Source organism: Ambystoma mexicanum, chromosome 11 (assembly GCF_040938575.1).
Source record: "Ambystoma mexicanum isolate Mex_15411 chromosome 11, UKY_AmexF1_1, whole genome shotgun sequence".
Lineage (NCBI taxonomy): Eukaryota > Metazoa > Chordata > Amphibia > Caudata > Ambystomatidae > Ambystoma > Ambystoma mexicanum.
In genome coordinates this window covers 420,205,625-420,227,151 of record NC_090934.1, presented here as the reverse complement: position 1 = coordinate 420,227,151, position 21,527 = coordinate 420,205,625, and the positions used below count along the sequence as shown (strand labels likewise).

General features: G+C 46.5%; 1 protein-coding gene across 17 annotated transcripts in view; it reads left to right on the top strand.

Annotated features, from left to right (window-relative positions):
- Positions 1-21,527, top strand: part of DGKZ (diacylglycerol kinase zeta) — a 1,700,725-nt gene that overhangs the window by 1,408,158 nt on the left and 271,040 nt on the right. For 15 of the 17 annotated variants that reach the window (XM_069623235.1, XM_069623234.1, XM_069623231.1 and 12 more), the window contains one exon: positions 5,078-5,121. The exons of the other annotated variants lie outside the window; for them this stretch is intronic. In XM_069623235.1, the coding sequence (XP_069479336.1) occupies positions 5,078-5,121 (44 nt within the window). The remainder of the gene's footprint in view (positions 1-5,077; positions 5,122-21,527) is intronic. 17 annotated transcript variants of the gene reach the window in all.

Here is a 21,527-nt window from a genome sequence, read left to right as displayed (position 1 = left end):
CACTCTTTTTACAACACAAACACTTTCTCACGGACAGCCCGCTATGAGAGAAAACAGACTAACACCCGCGCAGTATACCTGACGTGTCACAATATAATGGTGATGCAAGGACAGTCGATTTCTTACCATCACACACCTGACTTCCATTAAGCTTCCCCACATGGCGGAGTATAAGAGCACACTGAGCAAGGCAAAGCACATGAGTAAATGGCAGTTTCGAGACATCAGCTGAGCGAGAGAAGAAATACAGCAAAACTGAAGGGGATCGCAAAGAGGGAAGGTCCCTTGACCTTTTAGACAAGGAACCGTTACACTTTCTATTGTTGAGGTTTCCAGAAAATAAGACCAGGAAACCAGGCTGAAGAATCCTGCATTGTGTGTCTGAGATAACCTCAGTCCTCCTGCACCAATAATCAATGCGTGGAGAAGCACAAGCCGATGTGGTACCGACCTTGGCTCCAAGAACATAGCAGCATCCGTGAAATCAACGGAGCCAGTGAGCTGGGTTGACCGATACAAGAACGGTCTGTGTTGAAGCCAAGGTTGCAAGCAGCAACATTGTATGGCGAACGCTGGAACGAAGATTGTTAAAACGCATGTGATGAAAGATGCAGGTATAGTTGAACTTCTGATGAGTGATTGAACTTTCAAAGCAAGATACAATACCTTTGACAGAGTGGTCCGGCACCGAGTGGGTGCACAACCGAACGTCTCTTTAAGGTATCCAGCGGAGAAGTGGTGAAAGTGAGAAAGAGATTATATCGTGAAGAGCGAGAGTAATTGTTAATCGAAGTGGTCCTGCGACGGGTTGAGCAAAATCCCTTGCACCGTGGAAAGTCTTCGATTTTTGAAGTAAAGAAAGCTTGGAAAAGAAGATCAAGTTGGTCTGGGTCCGACAGAGGGAGATCGATTGAAAGCTTTGTGTGAAAGTCGGTCTGAGTCCGGCAGAGGAGCACCCAGGATGAACAGAAAATCGCCTGGGAATGTGTACATGTGAAATCCTAAGAAGAAAGGAACTTTGTTTGTCGTGTTGCATCAGACCCTCTGAAATGAGACTTTGAATGGCAAAGAGTCTTTGGCACAGAAGACCCTGATGTTGGAGTTTTGAAATGCATCCTCGTGCTCGAGAAGCCAGAGTCTGTGCTAAGCTAGAGTGTGCTATCTTGTACCGTGCTGAAAACGTGGGGAAGGGAAGCCAGCAACTTGAATATCCTGACATATCATTTCTTGAACACTTTGCTTTTGCATAACATTGTTTCCCACACTGTGTGTATTTAGAAGTGAGGATTGGCAATAGGTTTATTAGAATAGGCCCGTTTATTTAGACAGACTCGACTAGGACTGTTATTTGATGGTCGTAGCTTGCTCCCATCTTTAACACCCTTAAACAATGATCACTTGTGTCTGTCTTACTGTTTGATACCATGCCTTCCTTACAGTATGCACATGACAAGTGGGCTTGACACCTCACCTGACCATGACCTGCAGCAGGCAGCCTCTTATGGACAACTCTATGCCCAATACAGAAAGACACCAGTGACAGTGGTCCTGGCTTTGGGGCGGGGTGATATCTAAAAAGCCCTCTTTCACTTCCCTTGCTGGTAGAGATGGACAATGATGGCAAGGGAGTGGCCTGGCAGACTCTGCAGGCGGGGTTTGATCCATCGGACTGCATAAGCCATGCCATGGCAACGTCTTCAGTACTGATGTAGGCGGCATACCTCCCCACCTCAGGTTGCTCATCTAACGTTCAAGCCAAGCTTCTGGACATGGCATTTGACAGTGAACATCTACTTGGGCTGAAAGCAGATGAATCACTAGAAAAATGTAGACCCAAAACTGGATGCAACATCTGTTGGGCTAGCAGTGCAACAGCCTGTCAAACAGTCCTTCACCTTCGCCTCTAGAGGCAGGGTCTACAGGCAGGGCATTCCTTTTGAAAGGAACACGCAACTGCTGCAGGCCAAGCCGGGCCAGAACCATTTCTCGTGCCCCAGATGGCAGAGAGGGGCCTTTTTAAGAGCTAGCAGACTTCAGTAGCAGGTGCAGCGGCTCCTGCTAACCTTCACCGGTTGAAGGGAGGATATCTGAGCACTGGGACAGGTGGGAGATAACTTCACATGTCTGGGCCTTGCAGCTAGTCAGATGGGACTACTGTCTGCCTTTCTTAAAAGCCCTCCAGACACACAACCCCTCTCCCCAGCAGCTGGAGCAGGAGCCCCTGGAAGAACGGAGAGCCCTGTTTAAGGGTGCAGTGGAAGAGGTACCACTCGAGGAGAGAGGATCGGGCTGGTATTCTTGCTAGTTTCTGATTATTCCATCCCATCCTGGACATCAGAGCCTTGAACAAGTTCCTGAGTAGGGACAAGTTCATGATGGTAACGGTGAAGGACATTTTTTCCTCCGCCTCTTGGCCCTCATGGTCACTTGCATTTTTCTGGTGTCAGAGGTCAGGTTGCAGATGCAATCCAATCAGTGGATTTTGCAGGATCAAAGCTCCCAGTACTTCGACAACATGGAGGATGTCCTCAAGGTGTCGCAGGCAGTGGCCAGTGACCTCTCATGGTGGGCCAGCAGGGAGAGCATGATGCGGGGGAACCCTTTTGGCTATCGTTGCCAAAGGTGCAGGAGGTAACGGATGCATCCCTGACGGCTTGGGCGATCACTCTGGGGTTCTGCAAGTGAATGCGCTTTGATCCCCAGTGGAATTTCCTTGGCACATCAACAGGCTCGATTTGCAATCGATCAGGATAGCCCTGATGGCTTTCGCTCCTTCCCCCAGGGGAACCATGTCTTGATTTTGACGTACAACACAGTGGCCAGGCACTACCTCAAGAAGCAAGTGTGTAGTGGGGGGTGTGGGGTGGGCTCCCTGCCCCTTTGCAGGGATGCTTCGGAGCTTTTGTTCGCTTTGCTGGAGATCAATATTTCCGCATCTGCAGCCCACCTGGTAGGGAGAACGGGCTGGCAGATGCTATGAGCAGGTAGAGCATGGTCTCACACAAGTGGGAAGTGTACCTGGAAGTTCTGGAAGAGATCTTCGCTCTGTGGGTTACCCTGAAAGTTTGCCACTGGGCCAACAAAAAGTGCTGGCAGTTCTGCTTGTGGGAATTCCCTATAGGGGGTGCACTATGGGGATGCATTCCTGGTGGTGTGGGTCTTCGACCTCCGTTACGCATTCCCGCTGATGCCGGTCTTCCCCTGGGTTTTCAGGAGGTTGCAGGTTACCATGATCTTTATCGACCCGGACTGGGCCAGGAGAACATAGTACTTGGAACTCCTGAAAATGGCCATCTGCCCACCTCACTGGCTTCCTCAGAGGCCGGACCTCCAAACCCAGTCAGGTCAGGTGCTCAACCTGAATCCAGAGTCTCTCAACCTACATGCGTGAATCCAGGGAGTATGAGGTATGATGACTGGGAACTTTCAGAGGCACATGAGCTGCTGCTGGCTGCACGCAGACCTTCCACTAGATCGTTTGCATGCAGGTAGAGAACACTTGAGACATGGTGTCGGGAGCGCAGGTGGACCTCCTCTCATGCCCCACCACCATAGTGTTAACTCCTTCTGTACCTGACCTCATCGAGCCTTGAGATAGGCACAGTTAAAGGTTACTTGACGGTTTTGTCTGTGTTCAAGATTCTGGTTCAGCAATCCTTCTTTACTCTCCCGGTAATGCCCCAATTGCTGAAAGGCCTTGTGAATGGGTTTCCGCTGATGCCATTTGTGGTTCCGGATTGGGACCGCATTTGGTGTTGACTTTTTTGGTGGAGGCTTTGTTAGAGTGGATGCATTCTTCATCTGTTCGACTACTCAACCGTAAGACAACTTTTCTGGTGGCACTCATGTCCGCAAGCCATGTTGGTAGGCCTCAGGCTCTCTTGCAGGCAGCACTTTCTGCGTTTTTGCAAGGAGCAGGCTTCACTGAAACTCAAACCTAAATTCCTCCCCAAAGGTGGCATCAGCTTTTAACATTTCAAAGTTTTTGCCCATTTTCAATCCTCTGCCTCACCCTAACACGGATGAGGAAAGACTGCACAAGCTGGTCCCTAAAAGGGCACTCAGCCTGTATGTGGCTAGGACGAGAGTGGCAACCAACTCTTTGTTGCCTTCTCACAATCCAGGAAGGGCCTGTCAGTGTCTAAGCAGAAGATTTACAGTTGGATAATTCTCTGCGATGCAGAATGCTATCCAAAAACGGGTAAAGGAATTGCCATCTGGCATCATGGTGCATTCTAACAAGGGGCATGGCGACCTCTGTACTGCTTAGTGGTGTGCCAGTGAGAGAGATCCGTCACGCATCGACTTGGTCAATGCGCCACACGTTCACAAAACATTACTGTCTGGATGTGGCGCCAATGCATGATCTGGAAGAGTGATGTTGCAGAGCTTTCTTGTTTGAGACTTTCATCCCACCTCCATGCGCTGTACTGCTTTGGGAGTCTCAGGTGAGGAATCTGTGGAAGAAGAATCCATCGAAAGAACATTACTAGCAAGTAATTTCCCATCTTCTTTCTGTAGCATATACTCCCTCTTTTCTTTCCTCGTTTTCCCTCTGCAGACTAATGTCTGATACATGCTTGGTACTTTGTGACTGTTACATGGTTGATTTGGCACTAATATTTCAAGGTGTGTCCTCCTTTTGCCATCCTTGAAACTAAAGACCTACACTTGCTGATTCATGAAATGTGGTCTGGTGGTCCCTTAGGAAAGGTAGGGGCTCAAGATTCCACAGGGGCAGGCAGCTTTTTATGAACATCTTTCTCTCCTACCTGCTCCATTACCCTCCTAAATTTTGCCCTTCCATCTTGCTCACATTTCCTTCTAATTTATTCTTTTTTTATATCCCTTCCTTTCTGAGCACTTTCCCACCTGCTCACTTTGTCTTGCCTTCTACTTTCCAATGTCTCCCTCAATCCTGTTCACCTCTGCTTCCCATTTTAGATCTTTCTAGTTTCCTTCCTGCTTTCTTTCTACATCCCTTTTCCTCAGGCATTCTTTTACTTTCTCAGTCTTCCCGCCTGCTCACCCATATTTTCTTGTTTTATTTATTTCCTAAATTCATTTTGTTTTCTAGATGAAGCCCTATTGGAAGCAGCGAAAAACAATGATGTCCAGAAGGTAAAGAAATGTCACCTGAAACCCCAAAACACAGGGCCACAATGAAATGTATGTTGTTGAGAGCAGACACTCATGATGGCACGGCTTGTGAAATCACTTTGTGGCGCCTTGGGAGTGCATTACTGTCAAGGCACAGACGGGACAAGCTCACACTGCTGGTGTACAAGCCCACTTGCTGTAGGTGTATAACCTGCCTCCTAGCAATCCCCTCTTATAGTCTGGGCATTCCTTCAGAAAGCTCACTATTCAGGGTCCCTTCACCTCTAACAAAGTACATCCAGGAGAATGTTAACACTGCTGGAGTCCTATAGCGCTAATGGGGCAGTGCTGAAGGGAAGCAAGCACAGCTGAATTCCAATGTCACACAAAGGGCACTATTTTGACACCTTGAAACTGATCAGTCATACTACAGATTGGGCATGTCCAACCATCAGATTGGTAGTGGTTTTAGTGGATCTGTCCAGATCCTCCAGTGGCACTTCTGTCATAAGCAATGACATAGGTTACCAAATGGGTCTGCTTCTACCTGCAACACACAATTCATCCATAATAACCCAGGCGAGTAGTGCAAACAGCAAGTTGCGTGCACCTATGACAACTCCTGGATTGTTTATCCGATTATTTGTCTGACACATCATATAAAATGTCCCCTACGGTCTAAGGTATCTTTAATGCCTCTAACAGCACAAAACCTCTTCCAGCAGGCCTTCAAACGTCTGTAGCAATAGTGGGATGTCCAGTAATGCTGTGCCATTTACAAGACCACATTTTCCAAGAATATCCTGCACTCCTTTTGTTCAAAGGTTAATTCACTGATAATTAATGTTAGGTGTATTAAGTTGCTTTATACTTAATGTTTTCAGGTGCAGAGGCGAAAACTACAGCCCTGGCATATGGGTTGTAATAGGGGAAACTGACAAAGATCCCTAATTTGGGAACTTGTGTCCCTTGCACACTGTGGATCAATAAATACGCCCAACTTTCTGGATAAAGCTTACCCCACCTGTGAGCAGCTTATCTATTCTTTTCTTCACAATTGATGTAGAAATCTTTGTAACATTTTCACAAAAATAATTATTTAGAGACAAAATGATGAGTAACAAATTTGTTTCTTCAATTTAGGCTTTTTATTGCTCAACGCGTTTCGAGATTGTAATTCTCTTCATCGGGGGCTTATATTCAACCATATCTACAAAGAAATTCAAAATTGTACAATTATTAAGTAGTGAAGTTATCATCAAATGTTCTTAGTTTGATGGTTTACATACAAATCCATTCTCAGAATTGCTGTTCAAAATGTGCTAGTGTGTTAATTAACATATAGGAGAAAATTATTTGTGGATTCACATTCTTTTATTCTACAGGTTCAGCAATTAGTATATGCAATTCTGTTGCTTTCCACACAATCTTGTCCACATTAATACATAGTTAAAATGGTAGACCTTTCGTTTCATTTCCAAAAATGATTGGGTGCAGTTATGATAGACTTCTCTATTTTCCATATTTCGAATGCAAGTGAGTTATTAAAAAAGCCTTATCAATTGGTAACCTTAGTTGTGATTATTAAGGATGCTATCCTTGTCTTAGTGACTGGGGCGCTAGTATCTCTTCTGTGAAGGTTTCCCCAATGAGTTCCTTAGGTTCATTCTCTAGTCCAAGGTCTATCGATCTGTACTGGCAAAATTACATACTTTGAGGTTAGATTCTCATCATGCATCTATTAATATTTTCTAATGTTCCACATCTAGTGGTAGTCTGCTCACCCTGTTTTCTTTCATATTCTGTAAGCAGCGTTTTGAAATGTTGACAATATCTATTGGAATAGAGTATCCCAGAAGTGGTCTGTTATGACAAAGAAGAGGGTAACATTTGTTAAGAAAGGCTCTTTCCGGTTTCTATTTGGATATAAATATCCCCTTTCACTTGATGAGGATTTACCTGTACTTGGAAACGGATGTTCCACATTGAGAATATGCTTTCTGGAGAGACATCCCTCAAAATGGCCGCTATTTATTGGGGCGTCTTCATGTAGGCAGGATGTCATCATGCTATGCATTGATGACATCAGAGATCTAAACAATAAAACATCATCTGTTGACGAAAATAGTAATAAATATACGTACTTCTAGCGGTTATCATAGAATTACCTTATTTCTTGCTTAGAAGGGACTTTAGTGGGAACATTATTCCAAATATAAAAGGTTTAATATATTTACAATATTTCCAGCGTTTTTCTAAATTATCCCATGTTAACTCTACTCATATCCACGCAGTGTCTCAGTTATAGAGATAGGTGAAAAATAAAAATAATAATAAAGGAAATAATAAATATATTCTGCAATGGTAGAAGACAATCCCTTGTACGCAATACTGGTGGTAATTTTAGTTATGAAATGAGATCAGTCTTCTTAATCCCAACATATTTGTGGTGAACAAACATCATGGTTACGACTGTATAGGATCTATTCATTTAGAATGTATAGTCTTGCATGCGTTCATCGCTAGTTTCTTAACTTCTTTGGTAAGGTGGCGATGGTCATATCCTAGACCGAATTCCTTGTCGTGTTTATGTGGCTAAGTGAAAATCAGGGAAATGTAGAACTCTTTTAGCTAAACCGAATTTAGAGGAAATGTGCTAACTCCATACACTGTCAATATTCTACTAATCAATCTAGAGTGTGATGTATGTAGTTAGTTCTATTCAAAGTAAATTCTCATCCGGTTTGAGTATCCTTAATATATTGTACACACTTAAGAAAACAATCACTTACAACGGCTGTCTCATGTGAGTGCACATTCTTTAACATTGGTTGGTTTTGGCTAAAACCTATATCCCAATTTGTCAAATAGCTTTGTCAGTCCCCTAAATGGGCATTAGCATGTGATGACATATTCTGATTTGTAGTCCTGTATTTTTTTATCCTATAAGATGTTGTAATTTAGCCATATTCCTAGCATTGCAATGCTTTTCGTAGGTTTTGGCTGTCTCATCTGAGTTCACAATCTAGAGGATTATTTCTACTGCTGGTTGTCCTTTGTTTATAGAAATGGGCCTAGGTAGTATTCCTTATTTAGGCCCAATGGAGACATTGAGTCAAATCTGTGGATCCAATATAGATCTCTTTTTGAGAGTATCTTAGAGATATTTCCTCCCCTAGGTAAAGGATGTACTACTTCCAGGATTAGGCATCGTAGCTGTGCTATTGTATGTTTGTTATCTCTAAAGTGCCTGTATACCGGAGATTTGATGTTACTAGTCCTAATGTTGGACTTGTGCTCCGTCCAGAATTCTTTTGCTTTGCGCATGGTCTTTCAGTGGTATCTTCTTCACTGAATTAGGGTGTCTGATGTGGTCCCATTTGATTAGGCTCGAGCAATGTTTTAAACCTATTATTATTATTAAATATAAAAATGTAGCATTTATATAGCGCTACGAACCCTCAGTTATCTGAGCGCTGCTTATTACCACCCACGGTGTCTGGTGCTCATTTATCGACCTTGGAAGGATGAAAGGCTGAGTTTGGCCTTACCGGGATTTGAACCTGCGTCAGCAGGCTCTGCACAGATGTCAAGTGAGCGCTATCGGACCAGCTTTGGAATAATTTCCCCACTAAAGCCCCTTGTAAGCAAGAAATAAGGTTATTGTGGCAATAAGCCCTTCGCCGCCGGGCCATTACCGCCTAACTGAGGCACTGGCAGCATTGCCATTAGGCAGTAATGGCCCACCGGCAAGGGGCTTATTGCCATTAGTATTCCAGGGTTTTTAGCGTTATTCAGTGCCTTAAGTGGCACTACAAATCGAGCCGGGGCCCATCGAGGGGGCGTGGCCTAACAACGGGGTCTTGATGGGCCGTTAGGCCACGCCCCCTTGACGAGCCCCGGCTCAATGGGCTACTGGCACCCCTGCCAGGCAGCCTTTTGTAGAGATTAGCACCCTCTCCCCTTTGGGGGAGAGGGTGCTGATCTCTGCATTTCTATTCTATAGGCTTGCCTGGCAGGGGACAGCGCCTCTCCTATTCAGCCTTAATGGTGGCGCTGCCCCTCGCCAGCTGGGGAGGGGCAGCGTCACCATTAAGACTGAAAGGGTGAGGCCACTGGAAGCAGAGGCCTTTTTCCTAAAGACTGAAACTCCCGAGAATCCACGGGAGCTTCAGTATTTAGAAAGCAAGGCCTCTGCTTCCAGCGGCCACACGTTTTCTCCATAATGGTGGCGCTGGCCCACGTGCCCTTGATTAAAGGGATGCCTCGCAGGTGCGGCGCCACCATTATGGCTGAAAGGCATTTTTTTCTGAAGCCCGAAGCTCTCGCATACGAGCGAGAGCTTCAGGCTGTAGAAAAAAATGCTTTTTCCTGTAGTGGCCGGGGCTGACAGGGGAGATTAGTGGGCCCCGGCAGGGCCCCGCCTCAAAACGAAATTTCGGAGACTGCCGGGGCCCAGCCCCGGCAGGCCCCGGCCCACTTAAAGCCCTGGCGTTATTTTTTTCAATCGGCTTTTGTTTTGCCGGTTGAACAAAGCGGTGCTGCAGTAGGTGTTCGTTCTATAAAGACTGGAACATGCTTACTGCTTTATTACTACGGATCAATAGAGCGCCATTTTGGGCCACGTTGAGCCGTAGTAATGAATGAATGGAGAGGTGAGTGAGGAAGCTGTCAGAACGGGCGCGTGATGCATGCAAATGCGTGCATGGGATTACACTATGGTATGGCTCGGAATTGAGCCAATCCATGTTCAGTGTATCCTGTGGCATCGGTGCACCGGGTACAAATATATAATAACCGTTAGAGATACGTATATTTACTACTATTCATCAACTGATGATGTTTTATTGTTTACATCTGCAAGGCCATCGACGCATAGCGTGATGACATCACGCCAACGTGATGGCGCTGCAATAAATAGCGGCAATTTTGAGGGAGTTGTCTCTCCAGAATGCAGATTCTCAACGTGGGACATCCATCTCCGTGTACAGGTAAATCCTCATTAAGTGAAAGGGAATATTTCAGATCCAAATAGAACCCGGAAAGAGAGCCTTTCTGAACAAATTTTACCCTCTTCTTTGTCATAACAGACCACTTCTGGGATGCTCGATTCCAATAAATATCGGCAACATTTCAAAACGCTGCTAACCGAATATGAAAGAAAACAGGGTAAGCAGACTAACACTAGATGTGAAATATTGGAAAATATTAACAATAGATGCGTGATGAGAATCTAACCTCGAAATATGTAATTTTGCCAGTACAGATCGATAGACCTTGGAATAGAGAGAAAATCTAAGGAACTAATTGGGGAAACCTTCACAGAAGAGGTATTAGCTCCCCAGCCAATAACACAAGGTTAGCATCCTTTATAATAACTAAGGTTACCTATTGATAAGCCTTTATTGTGGCAGCAAGCCCCTTGCCGGTAGGCCATTACCGCCTAAGGTATTGGCCCCGGGGCCCATAGTTAACAGGGGTCCGGGGGCATTACCATTAGGCATAATGGCCTGCCAGCGAGAGGCTTATTGCCATAAGTATTCTGTGGTTTTAAGCCCCAGGATACTAATGGCGTTGAATAACAACGCCTCATGCCCAAGTCGTTTCGTAACTCGTTCCAATTTCGATCAGCGGTTTTGGCTGTGCGCTGGAAAAACATTCTCTATGGGAGAATTAATGGGGTATAGGTCAAGGGGGGTAGGGGCAGGGGTGGTTAGGGAGACCAACATTTAGCTTGCAAAATCCATCATGCCAGTCAAGTTATAAGCAATTCTTTTTTTGGGTGTCCTATTTTTCTTGATACTCAAATTAACACAGCCCTATAATTAGTGTATGTGTCTACACACACGCACGCACGCACGCACGCACACACTGATGAGGTTGTGTCCTTCAAACTCCTCCAGCAAAACCTAAATGCTTGTGAGACATCACCAATGTAATGGGATCTAGAGCTCTCCCTCTTTGTGCATGCATTGCTCCACTTATTGTAATTGGTTATTTATAACTTATGGGATGGATTCCTTTCATCTTCTGCTCTGTGCATTCAGGCCATCACCCTTTTATAATCTCTGGTGGCAACAGGGCTCATCACAAACTCTTATCAGTTGCCAAGACCTAATTTTCTTCTGGCATGCGGAAATACTGGTTTTCTCTTTGTGCATATATATGCAAGTAAACTCAGCTTAAAATAGCTCCTGGGACACAGCCCTTGATGCAATCTTTGAGATTGTTGCTCTGTTTTGCCTTGCCTATGTGGTTGTGAGCTGTCCAATCCCTCTACTGGTGGGCATGGGCTGGGAAGTGTAAGTGGGTTTTGGAGCTGCTTCCCTGCAGTTGAGTCTATTTTCTGTTTCGTGAGTCTCCGGCTCGCTTCTCTGTAATTTTTCTGAACAAATGTATGTATTCTGCTTTGGTCCCTGGTCTGACCATGGACTTTTCTAAGTCAATCACAGTACTGACTCCTACACTGTAAGATAGGAAGGGAAGCAAGGTTTTGGGGTTCCATCCCATACTACGCCCAGGGGGTCTCATCACAGAGTGGGTGGCTCTACCTGGTCTCCAGCCAGAGCCTCCTGTCCCTGCTCTCTTCCTTTCACCCCCCCCACTCACATTACTCCCCTTGACAGGGGACGTCATCACACGTGGGAGGTACAATGTGCTTGCCAGTGATAAGGAAGCATTTATTTCATGACAAATGGGTAAATTGAAATTGACCTCCAAATTCAGACTGCACCTTCTTATGAAAGCCAGTGATACACAAGTATTTAGGATGACGGCACATGTTGCCCTGAGCAAACACCTGGAGTGAGTTGCCTACAATGTTGGCATCAACAAGTGTCCCCATATGATCTGTGATCTGGTGTTTCATTATTGACTTCTTCCAGGCATAACATCATATCTTTGGCTGTATGTACTGCACTGAATGGAATCACTTTGGAAAACATCATGGCAACAGGCAAAGAATGGAAAATCTCCAATGGATGAACGGGTTTCATATTGTGTGAAAACTCAGCCAGAGCTCTGTCAAGTTTTCAGATGTTTCATAATAAAACACCTTGTATTGTTCTAAGGCCTTGCTGGTTCTCCTCTCTGTTTGGCTATCTGAATAAGGTTGAAAGACGGAGTAGTAATGTAACACTTGAGGGAATGCTATGCAAATGTTAATTCTGTTGCTAGAAGATGTGTACACATTCTATTGCTGAAAGAAGGCTTTTCGCTACATTAAAAGGAGGCATCTTGGGACATCTTTCCACTACCACCAGAATTCTTGTTATCTGAACCCATTTGGCCAGTTATTCAATCTAATGTCCCAATATGTTCTGGTCCTTTAGTTGTGGGTAGTGGTAACAATAATTCTCTTGGCTGATCGGGGGATGCTTTAGTTAGTGCACCAATTCCACAAATGTACACACAGTTCAGTTTGTTTGCTCGTAGATGGCCACAAGAAACCAAATGTAATTGTATTTTGCAGGATGGCCTATGATTGGGCTATGTCAGCCTCATCTAAGAATCTCACCTTGCATTTTTAGATTTAAAAGTACTTGTCATATCACAAAATGTTTAGTTTGATTTGATACTTATCAGATCCCTTGTTCACTAAATCAGACATCTCCTTGAGTAATGTAATATGCTTTACCAAGTTATATCAATTCACAGCTCTGAAGAAGACGTTCACGTTCTTTATAGGGACAATGGACACAACTTCAACTATTCACGCGCACACTCATTGGGTCCGCTCTACATACAACATCAACATTTGCTATTTTTTTGGGACATAAAATGACAAAAGGTTATCCGTATACAAACCTTAGTCATCTCATCTGCCCCAGAGACAAACTTATTTTATTTATAAACCACAGTGACAGATTTCCATCGGGTAGGGGCAATCGTCTAGATTTATTTAAATTGTAGGAGCACTAGTAAATGGATTATGTCATGAAAGTCAGATCAGCTAAACAATCGCACTTTGAGGTAGTGTTGTTTTTTTTCTCAAATTGGTGTTGGTACCCAGATGGGTCCGTCAGTCATTGGTTAATTATTAAACTTAAACATTCACATTTGACACCCCCCTTGTACCTGTTGCTGGGCATGAGTAATTGGCTTCCCAGCATAATGTGTAAATGCAATGGGGGCTTAACTTTCTTTTAGGAAGTGCAAAGCTGGTTTGTTCACAAAAGCATAAAGCCAGTTTTAGTTGCCAAATCTGCTACAAAAGTGGTAGAAGTTTGCAATTTGGAGCGATCGTTCATAACTATCCCAGGAATAGGCTAGTTTTGCAAGTATAGAACTAAAGTTATTCTAATTCTTTCATTGAATTTTTTAGAAGTAGAAATGGGAATACTTTTGAAAATGAAATAATTTAAAATGATACTATTTTATGGGGTGTGGCCAGTAAGCGAGGGATGTGGACGTAGCCCTCTGTAGCTGCCCGCAATAATCCTGGTGAGGATGAAGCCTCCTGGACTCGATTTTGACTTTTGAAAGTTCTGCATGAAAAACATGAGCAGACTGCTCCAAGATGGTGGCCACATCCAGTAAGCGGGCGAAAGCAGTGAGCACCGGAGCCCAGTTCACTTGGCAACGGGGACTGATCGGCTCTGGTGCTGCCCGCAACCTCGCTGGTAGCAGGTTGTCCACCCTGTGTCCCTGCCAAAGGGCAGAAAAATAGCAAGGATGACCGCCTGAAGCAAATGGGACAGTACTGCTGTAGAAGAGAACAGTTTGCGGCAGAGAGGCGAGAGTGGGGGGGCTTGGGCCAGACACCCTCTCCTAGCTGCCAAGCACCAGTGGGATGAGGTGCCCCCCACCTGGCGCGGTACCCGGGGGACAGAGTGGCGGGGAGTGGAGCCTGGCTGACCCTGACTCAGGACTGGATTAGCTCAGAGGACACCAGAGCTCTTGTTGGCACAGGGAGATCCTCTTTTCCCATCGCCTGAATGAAGAGCAATACGTGCTGCTGGAATGGGGAGGCGACCAAAGCTGCAAGAGCCGGCAGCGACCAGTGCAGGGGGAAGAATCACGGAGAGGGGCCGGACCGCCTCTCCTGTCGGCAGAGCAGTGCCAGGCCTCTGACACCACCCCATGACGAGGGGGAATGCCACAGGCTTCATTGGAGTCCCCAGGGTTGCGCCAGGCAACCACAAGCAAATGCAGGGAGTAGAGACAACTGCACAACAAGGTCTGGCCTGCTAGTGAAAGAGAGGGCAGACACTGCCATGCAGCAGGAGTGGTCAAGGGAACCCAGCAGATACTGCAAATGCCCCCCAACCCCCTTCAGCTGCTGCTGGACTGCACCTTGCTCTCCCCCAGGATTAGGCAGGAGAGTGGCAGGGACAGAGGGCCCCTACAGCCCAGTCTAATGGCCCTGGAAGCAAGTTTGAGATCGACCATGATACCGGAGAGTTAGGGCGCAGGGTCCTGAACAACCAAGCGGCTACATAGTGGTCAGTACCCCAGCAGAGTCGCTGCTCTGACTTGCCAGTCTCTGATCCCATTTGCGACGTCCAAGGCGTATCCCACTCATCGAGTCACCTTTACTAAGGCCCCATAGGCACAGCCACAATGCTCCGAAACACTTGGGCAAAACAGGGTTGAAAGGTGAAATTGCACAAAACTAACCTGGGAGTCTCACTTTCATTGCATCCTTCTGCACCAATTCTGTCCATTGGCAGCGTCCCTGAGAGGACGACAACCGAAGATAGACTCCTACACAACGTCAGCAACGTGAGACCACAGAACCTCCAACAATAAGGGCAGAGTCAGCAACAACCTTTTAGGTTCTCTTTTTTTTTTTTAAACAATTTTTAATGGTTTTTACAACATACTAACAACAAAACACGCCTGACAGTGCAGGTTACAAGCTTCCAAGCATCATGTACGTTTATGCATTTGCCACTGCCCTCTACCAACCCTCCCCCCCTTAACTCGAGCCTACTCCCCTGTCCCTCCAATTATCATTCCTCCGGGGCGCTTCCCCTTCTGTGCTACCGGAGGTATCAGGCTCGCTTAGGCTGGCCTGGGTGGACCCAGATAGTGTAGCCACAAGTTGTCTCCAGGCTACCAGTGATCCCACTTCGTCATCCTCCCCCCTGTTGGCCGCTTCATACCATACTGCCGTTTCCGTTTCAGCCCATTTTTGCAGGTCATGCCACCACACCTCTATCCTCGGTTTATGGCACGCTTTCCAGCCCATAGCTGTTCTGCGTTTGGCCAGAATGTAGGCCAAATCCTTTAGTTTGCTCACATGTTTCAGGTTGCGTGGTCTGGTGGACACTCCTATTATGCATGCCCATACGGATTCCACATTCAGCTTAATTCCTTTCTCTGTTACGCGATGGTTAATCTCACCCCAGAATTTCCCAACCTCCGGGCATGCCCAGAACATGTGTATCATCCCTGCGTTCACTTCCCCACATTTTGGGCATTTTTGTGTCCTTGTGCTTTTGAATCGGTGATATTTTGGGGGGGTCATTTACACCCTATGGGTTACGTACAGCTGGATCTGTTGTAGTCTTGCGTTCCTGGAGACCTTTTTATGGTATCTCTGTGCTCTTTCCCATTGCCCGTCTTGCATGGGTTCCCCAGCGTCGTCCTCCCACTCCTGTCTCAGTTGGGTCACTTCCTTTCCCACCCTGGACATTACCAGTTCATATATCCGGGATATCTCATGCCCCCTTCCGAGATATAATGCATTGTTTCTATGACTGTATCTGGTTGATAATCTAGTTCTATTTCAGACCATGTCACTCTTACCTGCCTTATCAATCTAGTGTAGGTGATGTATTGCCCCAGATGCACTCCGGTTTCATCGACTAGCGGTAGAAATTCTAATACTTTCCCATCTCGCCATACATCCCCCAGTGTTGCTATACCCACCGGTTCCCAGTGTCTACGTATCATCCTTCTTAGTTGCTCATCTACTCCTCGCAGCGCCACTAGCAGCACTTGCGGGGAGCATGGACTCGGGTTCTCCATATCCCGACATGCCTACGTCTCCCAGCCCAGTTCAAGCAGCTTCGATCGCCCTTTTATCTCTGATTTAGGCAGCCATATCAGTTCTTTCAGGAAGTACGGGGCGCATTCATCTCTCAGCAGTCTGGATTCCGCTGTTGTGTCTTCCATTAGCCACTTAGCCACATACTGTAGCTGCCCGGCTAGATGGTATATCTCGAAGTTAGGTAATCTTATGCCCCCTCTATCATACATGTTTTGTAGTTTCCACAGGGCAATCCTATTTCTGATATTGTGCCAAATGAAGCCTCTGCATAAGCTCTGGAGTTTACCAAAGCGTCTGGGCAACGTATATGGGATATTCATGAAAAAATGCAGCAGTCTAGGCAATACAACCATCTTCAACAATGCCACCCTCCCCACCATGGGTAGGGGGGGTTTGGCCCAAAACCTCATGCTGTTTTCGATATTTGCTACTGCCTTTACTGTGTTATGTTTGTGTTCCTCTTCTACTTCATGATAGATATCGATCCCCAAGTATCTAAACGTCTGGTCTCCCAGGGTATCTGTGAAACGGGTAGGTTTTCTTGTGAGATTCCTTTAGATCTCCCTAGGGGAAATATACACGACTTCTTGGGGTTGACCGCTATGCCAGAGAGTGACGCGAATTGCTCCATTACTTCTAGGATATATTGCAGGTTTTCCTCCGGGTACCACAGGTACAGCAGCATATCGTCTGCATATAATATTAGATGCGGCCCTCCCTTGGTGTAGACCCCTACCCCATCATATTGTTGTCTTGGATAAATCGCTAGGGGTTCTAGCGCGAGGATTTACAGCATAGGAGACCATGGGCAGCCTTGTCTAGTTCCTCTGCTGAGTTGCCATTTAGAGATTCTCCTCTTAGTGCAAAATTCTAGGATCGCAGTGGAGCTGCAACTCAGACACATTGGGGATGAGCTAAATTTGCTGCGTGCAGATGTACGCAAGGCATCTGAAAAACAAAAGGATATGGACATTAGTCACATCAGCAGAAATAGACACACTCAAAAAACAAGTCTCAGTTAAGACAGGCAATGAAAACGTTAGCAGCAAGAGCGAAGGATGCAGAGGGCTGCTCCTGTAGAAACAGTGCTCATAATAGGCCTCCTAGAGGGCAAGTCGAAGCAACTCTTCTTGGATGCAAAACTGGGCTCCAATGACCTCTCAAAGTGGCTCTCGGTGCATCGGGCCCACAAGGCCCCTGCGCACAGGCTGCCACCTGGCGCCCGACCCCGGCCAGTGATCGTGTGAATATTTAACTACGGACACTGCGATGCAATCTTACAAAGCGGCCCGATGCGCACAGACCACAGATCTGTCTTGAAATTCGCAGATTACACAAAGCAAGCCCAGAACCAGAGGCAACACTTCGAAGAAATAAAACGGACCCTAAGAGACAACGGAGTGCGATACATGCTGTTCTACCTGGTAGACTGACGATAATATAAGGCGACAGACGCTGGTTCTGCAACTCCCCAGAGGAAGCATGGAACTGGTGGGAGACAGAGGGGAGCTGAATCAGTGCATCTTCAATGAGCCACCGGAAATGCAAATTCCCCCTGCCTCAGAAATCCACGGGGAGACCAACCCGGAGCCAGAGACCACTTAACAGATAAACCAGATTTGGGGGGGGGGTGAGGATAACTGTCAGAGAATGGTACCCTATGGGTGGAGGGAGAAGTCACTTGGGGGGTAACAGACGGGACCACTCAGACGAACAAGCCTCTGGAGAGGATTCATTAGAACAGCCTCAGGGTTCACTTGAAATTGGACTGCACAGTGCCGAGATCTGGACTCTGCGCGAGCCCCTTGTGGGTCGAACACAGGTGGCAGCAGCGGGATAGTGGGAACTGCGGACAGGAGTAGTTGAGGCTTGTTGCCCACCGACCTGCAGGATCTCTGCTTACCCCCACCCCCCCGGTGTGGAGGAGGGGTGGCCCCCCAAGTGCATATCAACTGTTGTCCCAGCCCCCCCCCCCAGTCCCCTCCAGTGGTGGAGAGCACGACCGGCTGACATGCGCTTAAAGTGCAGGTATTACACGCAAATATACTCAAGTTGGAGGGAAAGTTTCAAGTTGTTTCTTTGGGTTTAACGGTTGAAATGTTATGGGCAAGGGGGACTAGAGGGGGTCTTTTGGATGGGGGCATGTTTTATACCAAAGTTAGACAATTCACGGACCTCATGGCATAGCCACAGTGGCTTCCTGCGGACCATCAGTGGTTAAGTGGAGGGAGAAAGTGGGAAGGTAAGCACTCAGGAGGGGAGGAACGGAGGATAAAATTCCAGCTCTGAACAGTGCAGGATCCCTTGGATGGGGTGGGGGGGAGGATAAGGCAGGACGGTTACTGGCCTGGCTTCTCAGATGAGGGAACACGAAGTACACAGTTACTTGAATTGTCGCTGATGAGGGAGACATGTTTACGACACAAGCAGGCATTAACAAGGTATTTCAGAAATTCTACACTAGTTTATATACCAGCGGGGGACCACTGGATATGGAAGATTTAACGGACATTCTAGACCAAGCCCACCTGCCAAAAAGGACAGCCCTATTAGCAGAGGAGTTGGAGGGCCCAATGACAGAGGGGGAGATGAGGGCAGCAATCTACTCTTTTGGGACAGGGAAATTGCCTGGAGGGGATGGCCTCCTTATGGAATTTTACGCAGCCTATGCAGATCTCCTGGTCCCCAAATTGAAGATACTCTACGATAGTCTTTCAGAATGGAATGTGGTTGGAATCCATGTAGGAAGCAATAATAGTGGTGCTGGCAAAGCCAGGGAAAGACCCACACAGATGTGAGTCATATTTCCCAATCTCCTTGCTCAATATAGATGCGCAAAATCCTGGGCAAGGTCCTAGTCAATAGGCTGATGAAGCACATAGCGGAGCTGGTACACCACGACCAATGTGGCTTGGTAGAGGGGAGGAACACAATGATGAATCTGAAATGTCTACATTATACTATGTAGAGAGTGGGGCATGAGGGCAGGGAGCTGGCGGTAGTGGCCATAGACAGTGTCAAAGTGTTTTATTCAGTGCCGTGGGAGTGGCTATTTCAGGTACCAGCCAGACTAAGGATAGGCCCTTTCATGCAGCAATGTAAATGGCTAATGTTGTAGAGCCCCCTATCGAGGGTGAAAACCGGTTTCAAAATCTCCCTCAAGTGGCAGTTGAAAAGGAGCACACTGCAGGGCTGACCCTCTCCCCTATCCTTTTTGCCCCAATACTGGAACCCCTGGCAAGCATCTTCAGAGACCAGTTTTGGGACGCAGGGATCCTGGAGGATGGGCAAGTTCATGTTGCCTCCTTATACACAGACAACTTTCTTCATGTCCACAATCCAAGTCTGCATATACCTCACATGCTGGAAGTAACAACCAATGTAGGAAGGCTATTGGGATTCCGTATCAATTGAGATGTCTGTTTTGGGATCTAACCCAGTGAATTGGACACTTTGGGATTTAACCCAGTTATTCCTTTTCCTTTTTCAGGTAATATATTGGCCAGGACTTGGAGTGCACGCCTCACCCCCTTTTTGTTTTTACATGTAATTTGTGCAGATCCGGACTCCAGAGGCTGCAGCACCGGGGATATTTTGCTCTACAGTGCAGAACCATAGTTATGGTTTTCCCCCCTCACCCTGCTAAGGGTAAGATGTGTGCTCCTGGAGGGGAGTCTTTCCTTGGTCACCTGAATTGAACAAATTATTTCACTACTACTCCCATACTCCTCAGACGGCATTAGCAACTTAATTGGATTCACCTGAAAAGAAATTCACCACAGCCTCCCGGAAGAGTGTTGGGACACGAAAGCACTAGGAGGAGGAGAACAGCAGTACAAATGCAGCAGAAGGGATCCAACCCTGTGAACATTTTCTGCAACATTTGGGATCTAACCCAGTGATTTGGACACTTTGGGATTTAACCCAGTTATTCTTTTTCTTTTTTCAGGTAGTATATTGGCCAGGACTTGGAGTGCGCACCTCACCCCTTTTGATTTTACGCATAGTTGAAATAGCCCAGCAAAGTGCTTCAGTCCAGAGAAGGGTCTTGCCATCTTCGATTTCTTTCTTTTTTTTTTTTTTTTTTTTTTTTTTTGCCAGGGCTCTATGTCCGGTCAGAAGGAGGACGCATACTCCTGATAATCCATTTCACTTGTCGTTTTTTATTAAAGATAAGGAAAAATGCCTACCTCTCCCTATGCCCCAAGGCATCCATACCTAACTAAACTAAGGTGCTTGTCAGTGAATGTCTTAACAGAATATGTCCACTGTTCAAAACTAACCTTAACTGAAACTACCACTACGATAACAAAAAGAACAGGAGAATGACTCCCTTCTCCTGGACTTTGACTTTCACCAGCTTCTATTCAATAGCCGATTCTCAGATAGTCTGACTGTTTTGATCGGCTCACAGTTTGTTCCTTACTTTATTGGGCTTTTGTTTCTTTGATACAATATGATGTGGCATTTATATCGCACCTGTACACAAGTGTTTCTAGGTGCGATAAGACGAGGAGGGGAAACAAAGGGAGGGCAAGATAACAATCTTACTAGGCCTTGTGTCATTCAGATCACACAAGTGCGGGGAAGGGGAGAAGGGCAGCCAGTGGGTGGCTCATAAGTGCAGAGAGAAGGGACTGTAGGGTTGCAGATACAGAAGTCCTGGAGAGCATGACATGCAGGAGCCTGGGTCCGAGTTGAGAGGGTGACCAGGTCACCAGTGCGCAGAGCAGTTGGGTGCATCAGCAGGGGAGCAGAAGAGAGAAATCAGAACTGAAAAGGAAGGTTTTGAGTTGCTTCCGGAACCGGTGGTGGTTCTGCTCAAGTTTGAGAAAGGCAAGGAGGCTGTTCCAGAGGGAGGCCCCAGCCGAGGAGATGGATCTGCCCCCAACTCTCTGCTTGGAGAAGCATCTGACCATCAGAGAAATGGAGGCGGATGAGTGGAGAGCTCGAGAAGGAAGGTGTTTTGGAAGAGAAAGTTGGAGGTAGAGTGGTCCCAGGCCCCAGAAAGCCTTGGGCATGATGCAGAGGGTCTTGAAATTGATCCTTGCAGCCACAGGGAGCCAGTGAAGAGATTTCAGAGCTGTAGAGATACGATCCCTGGGCTTCAGGCCAAGGAGAAGTCTTGCAGTCCTGTTCTGGATAAGTTGTAAAGGTTGAAGAGTAGAGGCAGGAAGGTTTAGAAAGATGCTGTTGCAATAGTCCATCTTAGAGAGGACCAGAGCTCTGAAGACTGTGAGCTTCTGGGGGAAAGTGAGAAAAGGAAGAATACCTCTGACTAGGTGCAGCTGATAGTTTGACTTCTTGGACACATCAGAGATGTGAGGAGAGAAGGAGAGAGTGGAGTCGAAGATGACACCAATGTTCTTAGTCTCACAGGAAGCAGCAGGAAGAGGGATCAGAGTGGCCGGCCAGAGAGAGAGGAAAGGAG